Source organism: Corapipo altera, unplaced genomic scaffold, assembly GCF_003945725.1.
Source record: "Corapipo altera isolate COAL_440 unplaced genomic scaffold, ASM394572v1 61411, whole genome shotgun sequence".
Taxonomy (NCBI): domain Eukaryota; kingdom Metazoa; phylum Chordata; class Aves; order Passeriformes; family Pipridae; genus Corapipo; species Corapipo altera.
This window is the reverse complement of record NW_020884875.1, coordinates 14,769,748-14,784,927: the sequence shown is the minus strand read 5'-3', so window position 1 is coordinate 14,784,927 and position 15,180 is coordinate 14,769,748. Positions and strand designations below refer to the sequence as shown.

At 35.7% G+C, this 15,180-nt stretch overlaps 1 protein-coding gene across 3 annotated transcripts in view; it reads right to left on the bottom strand.

Moving 5' to 3' along the window:
• SMARCA2 (SWI/SNF related, matrix associated, actin dependent regulator of chromatin, subfamily a, member 2) overlaps window positions 1–15,180 on the bottom strand; it is a 118,950-nt gene that overhangs the window by 29,879 nt on the left and 73,891 nt on the right. For all 3 annotated transcript variants that reach the window (XM_027634408.1, XM_027634410.1, XM_027634409.1), the window contains 4 exons: window positions 14,690–14,853; window positions 13,722–13,949; window positions 10,200–10,277; window positions 7,368–7,586 (listed from right to left, as the gene is read on the bottom strand). In XM_027634408.1, coding sequence (XP_027490209.1) covers window positions 7,368–7,586; window positions 10,200–10,277; window positions 13,722–13,949; window positions 14,690–14,853 — 689 coding nt within the window. The remainder of the gene's footprint in view (window positions 1–7,367; window positions 7,587–10,199; window positions 10,278–13,721; window positions 13,950–14,689; window positions 14,854–15,180) is intronic.

The window sequence follows — 15,180 nt, the reverse complement described above, 5'->3', positions numbered from 1 at the left end:
TAAGCAGCAACAAAGTCCTTAGTTCTGAGCTCGAATTCTAGTTAAAAATGTCAGATGTAACTGAAAAGGATACATAATGGATACCCATGAAACCGTAAACTGTAACACTCTAAACATGATGATTTCAGAGTACAGGACAAAATTATATGGTTGTGCTTACTGCAAAGTCTTTGTGGGATTTTTTTTTTAAGATTAAAATTTTACTGCTAGAGTAAGGAAGTACACTATTGTACTCATCAAGTAAGGTATTTCAAGATGACTCAGGAAGCTAACTGCCACTCGTGACATGCCTAAGGATAAGCTGAGTAATTTTTGAGAAATTCAGTCTGAAACTTCCCCGTTCTTCCATATTTGCTATGTTAGTTCTTCCATATTGTTTATATACAAGACACAAATTGCTATCACTTCTACAGAAGGAGCAGAGCTCTACATACACATGCCAATCCATCAGAAGAATTACTTTTTCCTGTCACACCTGCTGCATGAAAAACATCAGCATGAAGCTTCCCATCACCTGCTCAGGTCTGCCTTTAGAAGGTGGCCTTCTACAAAAAAGGTCTTAGTTTGCTTAGAGTGAATAAATACTTCAGCCACAATATACACTTGGAAAGGCATGGGTAACTTCTTACCCATGTTGCAAATGCAACATCTATTTTTTTAATTAATTATTTTTTATTTATTTTTTTCAACATATGAAAATGTACTGTCTTTATTCAAAAATCAATAGGTGACAAAAGGTTAGCTACTGCATATCACCCATCATTGTTACTGTCAAAGTATGTCAGAGAACACAGCAATGAACATGCTATGTTCATGCATGTCAGAGAACATAGCAGTGGAGTCAAATATTAAAATGTTTGCTGTTTCTTATTCCATTGCTATATGCCCCAGCAACAATAATATTTTACACTTTTAATGTAGACTTCTTTTCTTGTAGATTTTGTGAATTATTTAATAGTTGTTTAGGTTTTAGTTTTAGAATCACAGAATATCCTGAGTTAGAAGAGACCCATAAGGATCACTTACTGCATCTTCTGGCCCCGCAGAGAACCATCCCCAAGAATCACATCATGTGCCCAAGAATATTGTCCAAACGCTTCTTGAATTCTGTCAGGCTTGGTGCTATGACAACTTTCCTGGGGAGCGTGTTCCAGTGCCCGACGACACTCTGGGTAAAGAACCTCTTCCTAATATCCAACCTAAATCTCCCCTGACATAACTTCAGGTCATTCTCTTGGGTCTGCCACTGGTCACCAGAGAGAACAGATCAGTCCTGCCCTTTGCTCCCCCTCCTGAGGAAGCTGCAGCTGCAATGGAGGTCTCTCCTCACTCTCCCCTTCTCCAGGCAGCTGATTTGAACAGTATTTCTGGCATCTTAACCACAGGACCTATTTTTTTTCAGGAAAAAATTTGCACTCAAAACAGTAGTAATACAACAAAACCTGAAACCTAGAGTTTTAGCTCACAATTTCCAGCCTACATAAACTTGGTATGTCAGAAACTAAAGCTATTTTAAAGAAAATGCACTTTATTTTAGTCTAATACTAACAATATTCCTCACATTTTTAAAAAATACATAAAAGGACTTACATGTCACTCACTACTATTCCAATTTTTCTAGAGGGGAATAGATGCACAATTCCACTTGAAATATTTGTTATGGTACTTTACATATAACATTGTATAGTCAAAATCACAGACTCAAAAAAAAAAGAATACTATGAAAATACAGCAATGTTTTACTGATTGGTATTCTTCGTAAGTAGCTGTTCAGATTTCCTGACTTGAGGTCTTTCTCACAAAGAGAATGTATTTCAAACACTAAAAATTACTTTGCAGAGAATATCTCAAAAATGCTGAAGAAGCATTTCAAAGTACTTTTTTAGTTTCCAAAATTAATACTCTCAAATTAATACTCTCAATCCTGATTCCACATTCTGAGAAAGTCACCCAGAGTGTAAATCAGGCCCTTTTCTTTATATACTAACAAAATTATCTTGTCAAAATAGAGAACTGAAGGTATCAGGCAGATGCATTTAAATTCCCTCTCATCCATAAAAAGCCAAGAAAACCCCACTTCATCTAAACTGCTTCATTAGTTTTAATTTCACTGGAACTTAAAGCTACCTAATTTTTTCCATAAGTAGATTCTGAATTGAATTTCATGAAAAGGACACGAAAGATACATAGTAATATGCAGAACATAATCATGACTTGGTTAAATAAGGCTTTAAAGTCATGTCCAACTTTCTAATCCTTCAAAAAATCAGCTTCCACGTGCATAGAACTTATCAGCCTCAAACTGCACACTAGAAAAGAGTACCTGGGGCATTCTGATGATTGCTGGTCACAAAACAGACAACATCCTGGGATGGTATAACCCTCCAGTGACAGTCTTTTAAATGTGACTTGTTCTCCCTTACAGCTTAACAAATTCAATTGGAATTACGATTCAATACTAGAGAGCAGAGTTTAGGTCAGAATGTACTTTCTTCAAATGTTGTGGGCAAATACCCACTTACTTGACAGTTAAACAGGTTCAGCAGCAAGTCAGGAAACTTTGCAGTTGTAACCAAAAATGGTATAAAGGAGTAATGAAGAGAAAAAAACAGGGGTGCAGGGGTATAATGTACATGAACTATTCAGATAAACTATGCACTGGGTTAACAGTTAATTTTTTTCTCCTTCTCAGAATTTCAGCCTTCAATATAGACTAAAACAATTATAGAATGTAATGCTAATTTTCCATTCAGCTATTTCAGTATCTAACAAAGACTACTGTAAAATCAAATTCCACCATCACAGTTTACAAAACCAGGTCTTAGAATTATGTTCCTAGTATTGATTCTAAAGTTGTATACAAAAAAGTGAATGTCTCTCAGAAAACACAAACCTTCTTGAAAAACTTTTAGTGATTTATACCAAGTTGTAGCCACAAGTTGGCCCAACTTTACTCTCTGCTACCAAACTTAATCTAACATACTATTAGAGAGTGTGTAAAATCAAAAAGTTATGCAAAGTTCTGTCTGATGAGAAAATATTTGAAAACGTGTCCAACAATTTTCCTGCTAGGTAGTTTGATTTATTATACAACATAACCTCAGTTAGTAAATATAAACAAATAAAATTTGTCATGATTATGTTAAACACTATTCATCAGATATTCTGTATGTGTGAAAGCCAGCACTGGTTTTCTTTAACTGAGACTGACTAATTATAAACCAAATGTCGGAATTTCACTTACAATTTTTAGATGAACTAAACAAGCATGACTTCTGCAATTCTGCATGATGTAAATGAGATATTGCTGATTTTGTACTCAGATATGTTTCCCTGGCCAATATGCAAAGCTATTTCAAATTAGTTGAACAACTAGGGACTAAAACTTTATTCATATCACCTAGCCAGCAATTAAGTTGAATAAGAAGCTGAAACCAGATGCAACTGTCTTAAGGGTCTTGTAACTACTCAAAAAAAATCCTCTGTTTCTTGAAACCTGTGTTAGGCAATAGACTTCTCAGTAGATGACCCCTCTAGAAAATAATATGCCATGGGATCCAGTAAAGCATTTTGTAGCTCTGTTAGAAATCGTGCAGAGACAAAACCTGTTAATGCATGAAATACTTCCAGCATACAAATGCTTTGTAGAATCAGGAAGCAATCTCCTCCTTACAGATTTTTTTTTTTAAGGAAGTATGGTTGTCATGCCAACTGTTAGAGAACAGCAAGCTGCAGCGACAGCTAGTGATGAAGCCTGTTTGTGTTTTAGAAATTTCCTGGGAGGCTGTCAGTGAATTACAGGTTGTTCGGGGCAGCAGCACAATCTCACTAAATACTGTCTATGATTATATGGCTTCTTTAATTATTTCGTTCCTTGCTTCCAAATTCAGGTACTTGACCTCCTAGCAAGAAGGGAGCTGACATACTTGTCAGTATACATGCATGCATACAGATCCTGAAGTGTATAGCGGATCCTGTGGGCATCTGCCATGATCTGAACAACACTTTTCAGTGTTGGGTGTATCAGCAGAGGGTTCAGAGTCCAACTGAGAAGGGGTAAGTAGTTACCTTCACAGTCAGAGTTGTGGCTGCTGAATGAGGCAAAACTTCTTAGAAAAGATCTAGTCAACTCCATAAGACATAAAAGAAAAAGAGACAGCTGAAGACTAGACATTGATATTATGAAACTAATTTACTGGTCAAAAATGCAAAGTTTTATTCAGAAAATCCCATGAGAAGACAGCTATAAAGCTGTAACAGCAGCCACAGCAAGAGAAAGAAATAAGGGGCATCCCTTGATGCTGGTAAACAAATCTCCTTCTGTAATATTGCAATAACAATAGACCTATCTTTGGAGAACAGCATGACGTAGAACACAGTTAGAAGGGTATCTTATGAATTAAAGTATTAGTCAATTCAGAACTCACTGCTTCTATCTTATATCAGCAAACTACTGATATAAGTAGTTTGCTGCATCCAAGTTAACATTAAACAATTAATTACAGTTTTCATGCAATATGCATGAGACTATTACAGGTTACAGTGTCAAAGCCACAAGATACAAGTGCTTATAAACTATATAACACCATTTTTTAATGTTTATACAGTTAAATATTCCCTTGAATATGTTGCACACAATTATTATGACATATTCTAGAGATGTCATTACGGAAAAATCTAACACACCTTCAAAGAAGACGTAAAAGATTCTGCTGAATCTGCTGAATCTTCAGATTCTGCTGAAAGGCCAATGGGTGTGACAAAGAACTCCATTTTACATACATGAAAAATAAGATTAAAAAAACTCAGAAAACTTTGCTTACATTTCATTATCTACCCAACTAGGAGTTTTATTTGAATGTGCATAAGCAGTGTTACACTATAAACGTAATTCCATCAAAAAGAGTCTAAGAAGTGTTGGCAGTTCCTACTCTTGTATTTGTTTCAACACACCCTCAAGGGCACCTGAAAGCATGTTAAACTATGTAGACAGCAGAGTTAGTGCGTGCACTGTGAAGCAATCTGACTTAGGTAACAGCTAATCTGAAAACATGCTTAACAACACAACAGAGAGAAGGGTGAACAATTTCTGTCGACAGAAAAACAAGCCACGGTGAAAAAGGGTTAGTATGTATACCATCTTGACTAGCAAGGTTTCTAACTTGGCCTCACAAAACAGACTCAGAAGCAAACAATGAAAAAAACCACTATCAAGTACATGGAGACTTGCTAAGAAATTGTTTTCAGAGTAGTCCTTAATGACTCTTTATCAAGTGGTCCAGCACTTTGCAGTTTTTACTGTCTTTAGAAACACAGAATAGAAAGTATGCCCACTAAATCTCAAAAGAACACCAAGCTGACCAGAAGTTTACCTAAGGATAGGCTTAAAATTCAGCGTAATTTTCATGAAGAAAACTCAGATATCATTCAATGAGGGTGTATGCTAAATCCTTGCACCAGGAAGGAAAGATCGACTATATGAAACATGATTTTGAAAAGCTGGCAAGGAAGTAGATCCACAGAAAAGGATTAAGGTCTTATACTGCATCAAAAATTTAACATGAGTCAATACCTTTCATGTTAAGAAAATGAAATACTGGATTATGAGGTGTAAGTATCCTAGAAGTTATGTGAAAGAACTCCTCATCCTTATTCAAATGACACTGCATCTGGAATTCTGATGTCTAGCTTTCAACCAAACCCGTAGAAAGACACCAGTTATATGTAGAAAAACTAGGGGAAATTAGTGAAAACAATAAAAAAACCTAGAAAACAGGAACTATGGAGAAAGACTGCATAAGCAGTGGTTGTTAATCTTATGAATTTACTGAACAGGGAGACAACTCTTCTATGACACAAAATGTTGAAAAAAACAAAGGTAGTAGCCTGTTCTGCATGAGCAGTGATTAGGACAAGAACTAATTAGCTTTAATTCCAACAGGAAAATACAGGTAAAATATAAGGAAAAGTCAAACAGTAAAAAACATTCTGCTCTGGATTTTTAAATTCACTGCTCAGGAATGCCTAGAAGAACAGGTCAGATGAACTACTATTATAAACAACACAGGACTGGATGATTCTGCTTGCAGAAGGAAGAGGGATCAGATGATTTCTTTTATGGTTGCCATTTTTAAAAATAAAACACTTAACACAAGTGTTAACTTGCCAATTCAAGACACAAAACACAAAAGTCAAAGCTAACGTCTATGTTGCCAAAGCCAGAGTATTTCATCATTTAAAAAAATTAGCTTAAAATGGCCTTGAGTAGATGTACACTATACTTCTCCACAGACTCCTTGCAAATGCCAAATATAAAACTCCCGTAGTTTCACAGACTTCCTTAAATTTACAGCTGATGTATCATTAAAGCTTTTCTCCCCTAAGCCGCAGAATCCAGATTAGCTCCTAGCACAGTATTACACAATGCACTCACACCAACATCACATTTGAAACTAAGTAGGTTAAGATTTTTACCTATCTTTAGCAAATATACACAAAAACTACACTGTATATTCATGTTGGTATTGTCTGTTGTTCTTCTACAATAAAACTCTGTCAAACCATGTAGCTTCGTTTTGCTCTTAAAATACTTTATCTGTAAGTTTTTGAAATCAGAATATTATCAAATTTCCTTGTTCTGAAAAGACTTTCCAACAATCAATCCTCACCATGCTCCCTCCTATATTTACTCCCACTCTGAAAAGACACATGCATTATTACTCACTAGATGTGTATTTCACAGAACAGCAAGAATCCTTAAGTACCACAAACCCACAAATTTTGCCTGAGTTAAGCTTAGAATCTTTGCTTTCAGGTCTTAAATTCTTACATCATTTATCAGGTATTTTGATCTTAGTGGAGCCAAGAAGTGCTCAAGATTTGGAAATGAAATAGCATGAGAGAAAGGAAACTTATGTGAAAATTTCCAAATTTTTAAAAGGGTTAAATTCAGGTATTTAAAAACACAGCCAGCTTCTGCAGCACAGAAAGTTGTAACACACACTGATTACTAGTCTCCTGTACCACAAAAGAATTCTTTGGGTATCTGAAAGATGACACATATGAAAGTGCCTAAAGATGTAAGAAATATGTCAAGATCCATGGCAACAGAATAGTTCCAACTGAATGCTACCGTAGTCCTGATTCAGCACTTAAAAACACTGATTTAAGTTTCTGCAGTGCAGTTCAAAACTTATTTATGCCTTCAACACAGCAGCAAAAGCTGGATATTAAGGACATTTTAGGCCTAACTACTACATTGTGTTTTCCCTGCTGCAGTCTTCAAAGCAAAAAAAACAAACCCCACCCCAAATGACTAAATTTCAAATGTAAAAAACCCAACCAATCAACTAGAAGGCACAACCTACCCGCAGCCACTGTTTCTCTGTGAGAGCATCACTGTAGTCCACATCCCTGCGCTGACGGGATCCTCTACCAAATATTTTTTCTTCTTCTTCTTCACATGTAAGCCTTTCAACTTCAGCATCATCCTTAATAATCCAGGATGGTAATTCATCCTCCTCCATCAAGCGTGGCTTACGCTTAGGGTTTCTGGCATCCTCCCTGCGACGGTCCATGTCCATACGCTGCAACGGGAATCGAGAAAGGATAAAAAAGTTTTAAGGGCCATTACTGAGCGCACCATGTAAATGTCTACCTATCTGTTGATATCTGAAATGTTAAAGAAGTCCTTCACAGGTATTTCCCTTTCATGATACTCTTAAATACTTCTAAAATGCAACTATAAAAAGAAAAAGCTACACTTGTTTGTTAATTTTCAGTCATATTCACTATTCCACAACTAGCTTTCACTGAAGTAACTAAGACAACGAAGCAGCCAAGTGACAAAAAGCAGATCACAAGAATACTGCTGTGTTCTGTTAATTAAAAAACTCTTCCTTATTTGCACAGGTTTTTTGTATTTTTGTATGTGATCTGCAAATACTAATCATTCCCTCACAATGTCCCCATAAGGTGTTACCGTTATGTAACTAAAAGGAATAATTGAAAACACACAGTTTTGTGTGCCTGAATATCAGAAGAAGAAAATTTAGAAGTTCGTATTAGAAAAGAAGAATCAAAAGAGAATTAATAAATTCAGAGAAGAGCTTGCCTACAGTGCAAGCTTTACAGTACCAGAAAGCCAACATGCTTAAACCTGAATTTTTCCTGATCATACTGCTGTACTAGACAAAAATCAAAACACAGAAATACCAGATAATGTTGGATAAAGTGTTAAGAACATTAGAAGGTAATGTTAAGACTTTCAGCTGAAATTTAAATAATTTAAAAATTTGAATAAGCATATAAATTAATTTCAAGTGTGGTGAGCAATTACCTCCGAAAACAGATATGGATACTGAGGATAGATTCCCATGACCTACTCACCAGTGAGATACTTCATAATCCTCCTGGGGAAGCATCCACCTTTCTCTATTAACTATATGCTGATCAAGCTTCCTACGGTTCTGTGAATTTCATCTGCATTTTTTTAAGTACTCAAATCAAGTAATACGAATACCCATTTCAGTTAGGCCTTTTGAAGAGTCATACAGTACTTATTACTCAGTAATTAGTTGCTAAGCAGAGAAAACAAACAGATGGCGACGAAGCATTTAATTTTCATATTTGAAAAAAAAATAATATTAATAGACTAGCATCAGAATTGGCTGTAGCATTGTAACAGGCTACTGCTTTGGCCAGCAAACCTTCATAGAAAATGTTTTCAACTATGTGCAAACCCCTTCCTTGTGTGCATGACGCTGCATTTAACACAGGAGGCCAACTAGAAGATCATCCTTCTACAACCCTAGCCAAGATACAGACACGCATGAATTCAGAGGTATTATCTCTGGGGTGACACAGGTATCACTAAGGTAGGGAGAAGACAGCCTGTGCTTTTTATCTGACTGTACAAGACCTGAAATATTGATAAAAAGAAGACAAGGAGCCCTGACTGACAAAGTTTCTTTTCAGATTTTTCTTTTATAATTAAACATTTACTACAATGAAAACCATTTTTATTAACAATTAAAATTATTTCTTAGCCATTAATATTTAATTTCATTCTTTCTATCTTACTATTTTCAAACTCTGGCCTTCAAAGCATGCTACTTTTGCTTTTTCAAATTTTTATTACCTACTGCAATTCTTTACTTTCCCCTAAAAACTTCCATGTCAATTAATATGAAAAACATAAATTAAATCCACACAATTCAAATTTAATACTAAAAGATGAAGTTTTAAAAATTTCCTGCTAATAGACATAAATTCATCAGCTACTTTCAATTCAAGGATTAGTTCTTCCCTTCTGAGTCTGAAGAAGAAATACTAAGAAGTTCTTCTACTACCAGCACAAATCTACTTTCACAGAAATCAGGGTACATTCAGTCAATAATTTGGATGAAACTATTTCTTTTGAGTTTTGGATTGAAAGGCCACCTCTTGGTTTCTGTCACGTAAATCTCCTTACATCCGAATCACTGACGCAAAGTTTAAAAAGACACGTGTCTGTAAGCACTCATTTTCTGTGCAGTCTGACTTTAGAGATTTCAGTTTTTCTGAGATAATGTTCAATGAAGCAAGAGCCATGCCTATACAGACATTTTAGTAATTATTCCATCAGTGCTGCAGTAGCATTAACAAAGAGGGAAGAAGTAATAAAAATGAGTGGCTTACATTTGAACTACTGTCACTAGCTCTATTTTGTTAACTGTTCAACAGTTGTAGCAGCAGAGATGCAAGTAACTGGGCCCTTGACAAAACCTCAGCAAACTCCAGCTAACTCACCAAGAAAACAACAGTGTAAGTCTACTAATTTGCTATCTAGTTAAGTTCCTGTAGTTGTCCTTGCCAACATCAAAGCCCAAAAGGAAGAAGAAAAGTTGAATAGCAAAAGGATGCTGTAGGATTAGCAAGCCAAACTGTGACTACAGTTTTCACACTACAAATTTCTCAGGTTGTGTCAGATTCTTCCTCCAGATTGTCACTTTTTCACTGTACTGACAGCAAGGATCTCTGAGTCTGTCATGTGAGGAACTCCGTGTTTAAGTGGACTACACTTCTTCCCTCAGATAAACAATGCAAGTAAATAAAGCATATTCCTCCAATAAAGTTTTCCAAAATTTAATGACAAAAGGTTAAAGCCTTAGTTAAAAACACTGGAGAAGATAATCTACTTATAATCACATCATCCTTACCATAAAGAGATCAAACTCCTCCTCACGTCGAGCAATCATCTGATTCAGAGTCTCATCATCAGGAACTTCATCTTCCTCCTGGTTAAAAAGATGGATAAAATTATTAGAAAGAAGTTACATGCAATTTGAAGTAACAGCCTCCATCAAGTCAGAGCTCCACTGACCCTCCCTCTCAGACAACATGTGTGAAACACTCAAAAGTGAAACTAAAACTTTTAAAATGTTCAGCTATTCAGAAGTTACACAAAAATAACAATCAGAGAGACAACTGGGACTTATTACTACCTTCTTAATTCAAGAATGTGGAAATGAACAATGAGGAAAATTTGGGTTGTGGTTTTCCTGGGTCAGAAGCACAGTCAGTGCTTTGGTTAAAATGTATTTTCATTCTGCTGTTCTACAGTGCTCCCCCAGCTATACTATTCTACATTTTGAGGTCTTTGCTGCCAAAGCAAGGAGAATGAAGAAGTCCTGATTAAATGAAATAAAATGAAATATGTCTTTATACTGGAAAATAACACTGCTGAATCCCTTTCTCTTGTCCGCTGTCTGCTTACAAATTGAGATGTGAAAATTTTACTTCGACAAAATCAGTTATGTCATAAAAACAGAAACAGACACTTGAAAAACAATTCACAACTGTAGCATTCAATGAAAAATGTTAAAGCTGAACACTTATGATATCCATTTTAACACAATCAGAGTCCACAATTTCAGTTTCCCTCCCTGAATTATTATGAAAGCCCAGAAAACAGGTCACTCGAAATGGTAAAACTACAGTGATTCCTTCATAGGGTTTTCTAAACCTGTTATTACAGTATAACCAGAGACCTATAATTCTTCATGAAAACTCATATTTTGAACCCAGTGTAATGGGAGTATAGGATGCTGCATATAACACCCCAAAACCTAATATCCTGTAGCTATTATTTTTCTGAAATGAAGAAAAAAGGCCTTTATATATCCACCTATCTTCCCTCCAGTGGCAGGATTTCTACAACTCAGAAAAAAAAATCCCAGTTCTTATTGATGCAATTCTCAGAGAACACCTTTGTACCTTAATGAACATATAATTTAACATGAACAAAGCAAATTGGAAAGTGATAGCTGGTTCTTCTTACTTCTACTCACTTCTCCTTCAATGTTCAAAAAAAGGAAGTCATATGGTTACATACAGAGAGAAAAAAAAGATTTTTCTATGAATGTGATCATCCTGAAAGTTTCATACACTTCCTACCATCTCAAAGTAATTGTTGATCCGAAAAAAATCAGGGATCCCACAGCAGAAGCTGTGTCCGTATCATCTGTGGTTAACAGGATGTGTGAATAATTCTGTTGCCAACCAGGTACACTTGGTAGAAGAAAAAACTAAAAATAAACACCAGTGCTAATACAAAATTACTCCATGAACAAGTTACTTCTAATCACTTGCGATACACTGCTGTTATTCTAATAAATCTTTCAAAATACACAGAAATTACCTCTTTCCTTTATCTAGCACTGCTGAAAGAAAAAACAGTGCAAAAGAAGAGGAAAGAAGAAAGAAAAATAAGGGAGTTCAATACTAAACTTACAAAAACTACTAAGAAAGTACAAATAGTGCTCTGCATGTAAGTGTGACAAGTTTAAAGCATGCTTAGTATGGGAATATTTAACCAGGTGATCGCTACACAACCTCTTTTTAGATGTGCTGGTATATATTTGCAAGTCAAAGTTGTTTTAATATGGTTGATATAACTGTTGATATATTAACTTTTAGCTGAGAGATTTACTTTTTTCTAGTCCATCTCTCATATGATACTCAAATTTGTTTTCAGTGCTGCAGCAACGAAGCAGCAATGTGCAGGATGGTGCAAATTCAATCCCTCTTAGTCCCTCAAGAGTTTTAGTGTTTAGGCAAATTTTGCATAGTCTCTGTTCACACAGAAATATTCCTTCAAAGTTTCAGCCTGCTGTTAGAAGTCAGACACCAACATCAATGCTTACTTTAAACAGTCATGCTGTGCTATGGCAAACAAGCCTTGCTCAAATCTCCTTGCTTCAGGATGACAGACCAAATGTATCTGAACAATACACAAGAAGCAGACTGTTCTGAAGTTATCTAAGAAATAAGGCAAGTCAAGTAGTCCCTGAGCTACAGGCCTGACTTGGGAACCAGTTAGATAAATATTTTCTAGGGCTTTGAAAACATAAACAAATTTACATCAATTAAAAAAAACAAAACATAGGCTTACTCAATATTTCTGCTGATTTCAAGTTAATCTATCTACTAATACAGATAGCACTGGCTGCTTTAGAACTATGGTTTTACTTAATCAAAAATGGTACATATGTATCACCCCGTTTCTGCATTGACACTACAAATAAAAGACAATAACTGATAAAATTTATCACTCTAATTTTAGGAAAATACAAAAACAATACAAAATTCCGTCTTAATGAGGTACTACATTTTCTAAATGCGCAAGACAGAGTTTACACAAAAGGATTAATGATTGAAGAAGGAAACTCCTCAGTCTTTGAAACTTTACGCCATGTAATGAAGGATGCCAGTGAAACACAGGCTATAGAACCTTCTTTCTTTCAGTATGCACCATATTCAGACATACAAGGCATACTCAGAGGCAAAATCAGTCTCAAAATCTCTTTGTCTTCAACTACTACAAGGTATTTTCAAGTTGAGAAAAAGTCACCGCAGAACAGGATTTTGTGTGTGTGTGTTACCAGTGCAACTGATACATTTATTTGCTTTCCCCCAAATACTGCTTTCATTCAAATGCTGAATTTTTTTCAAATTAAGAGAAGAATCTCCAGTGACAGGCAAAAGAATAGGCTCATCATTCCACACTCACAGTTCCATAGAACAAGACAATGAAGAGACAGGGACATACAGTGAGTAATTCTGTAAACTCACTGTCCACTACTGTAAAAGACTTGACAGCTCTTTTTAATCAGCAAATTGTTTCTTGAAGAGGAAGTGGTGATGTGAAGTCCAGGCTGGACACAGCCCTCAAAAGAAGCAGTTATTTTGCTGGATTGCCCTAAGCCCAAAGCACATCAAAGCAGATCTTAACTCTTACCGAGGTTCCAGAAGAGGTACAATAGGCATGGTTTTTCATGACTGAACCTAGGTAGTGCTAATTGCTCAGCATGTCTGAAAATCAAATTACCTACATATAAATGGGATTTAGGAACTGGTTTATAGGATTTAGGAACTGTTCTGGAAAAAATCTTTTTTGAATGTAATTATTTGCCAAAATTATGAAGGGCAGAATGGACTTTAAGTTACAATGCCTAATTCTACACTAAGATTTAATCATGACCATTACTTCATAACCATTACATTATAACCTATTACTGTGATGATAAAAAAGAGAAAAATTAAGTTATTTCTTTAACTGATGGTAAGAATATGATGACACTTTTACTTTCAAAGGAAATGACAATCTTTGTAAATGATGAAAAAAAATTACTCCATACTTCTTGAAACACCCCCTTTCTAATAATGTCTAACTACCTTACCTCATTTTCTTCTTCATGCTCCAGTATAGCCTGTAGAAAGGCTCTCCTTTCATGGCTTGAAGATTTCTGATCAAACATTCCTGCCTGAATAACTTTTTGATCTACATTCAGCTTATACTTTGCAGCAGCAAGTATCTTCTCTTCCACACTGTTCACAGTGCACAGTCGCAGGACTCGAACTTCATTCTGCTGACCAATTCGGTGAGCTCTATCTTGTGCCTGCAAGTCCTGTTAGGAAAACACAGAGAGAGAGTAAAACTCTTTTTAGTCTCTCTTCCCTTACTTTCACACATCATTGGCTATGACGTGATTTGCACAGATAAGTGAAATCGCTGAAAACACACACATGGCTATGTACTCCAAGAGATATCTCACTTCCATTCTTAAAAACAAAAAAGGAAAAAAAAAAGGTGGAAAAGACATACTTCAGTTACATCTTTTGGCTTTTTTAAATAAGCCAAAGTGGTGTGATACCCTCTTTTCCTGGTGATCCATTCTCAGTACTAACCACTACATCAACAATGTAAGTTCGGTATCTCAGGCCAAGACCTTCTGCACTCACACGGTTACCGATTTCATGAAACAGGCAGCATTCAGCACAACCTTTACTGAAGTACTGCAACCTACCTCCTGAAGGCTGAAAAGGCAGCGTTAGTTATTACATCCTAAGGGTTAAAGAATGAGCACAGTTATACAAATGAAGAACATTTATAACACTCCTAGCTCTGAGGATACCCTGAAACTCAGATAAAATATATACACAGACACAGAACTAGTTCAGCGATTCAAACCAAAACACTTCTTGATCGTGGCAATTTGCCTCACTAAATCCTCTTAAAGCAGCATTTTATGACTTATCTGGATTTTTCTCCTTTCATCCCAGGTTATATCTCCTATTTAAAGAAGCAACTCAAAAATGAATTATGAATTCTTTACACATTTCATGAAGATAAGAAAATAAAAATAACCTGATGAGGATTCCAGTCACTATCAAAGATTATAACAGTGTCAGCAGCCTGGAGATTTAAGCCTAGCCCTCCAGCCCTTGTACTCAGCAAGAAGATAAAGTATTGTGATCCAGGTTCATTGAACTTCTTCAAGAGAGCAGCTCGATCCTCTGATTTTGTTGTGCCTGAAAAGAAAAAAATATGAATATCCCATAAAAAGATGTGAACTGAAATAATATAAATACAATGTCAGTTGCTAAAAGTACATGTGGAAGGGTAATTTTAGTGCACTGCTCTTTGACACCTCTGCCACATTTTATGTCATACAGAATAAACACTGGTTACAAATGTTTTAGTCAACTGCCTATCACATGTAAGAGACGGACTTCTAAATATCTCTTTAAAAGTATTTATCTTGAATTTTCAAAAGTAAATCTTAAAACGTTGGCTAACATTGTTATACATTTTCATGACTCACATAAATTTCAACTGAAGTTACTATACACAAAAGA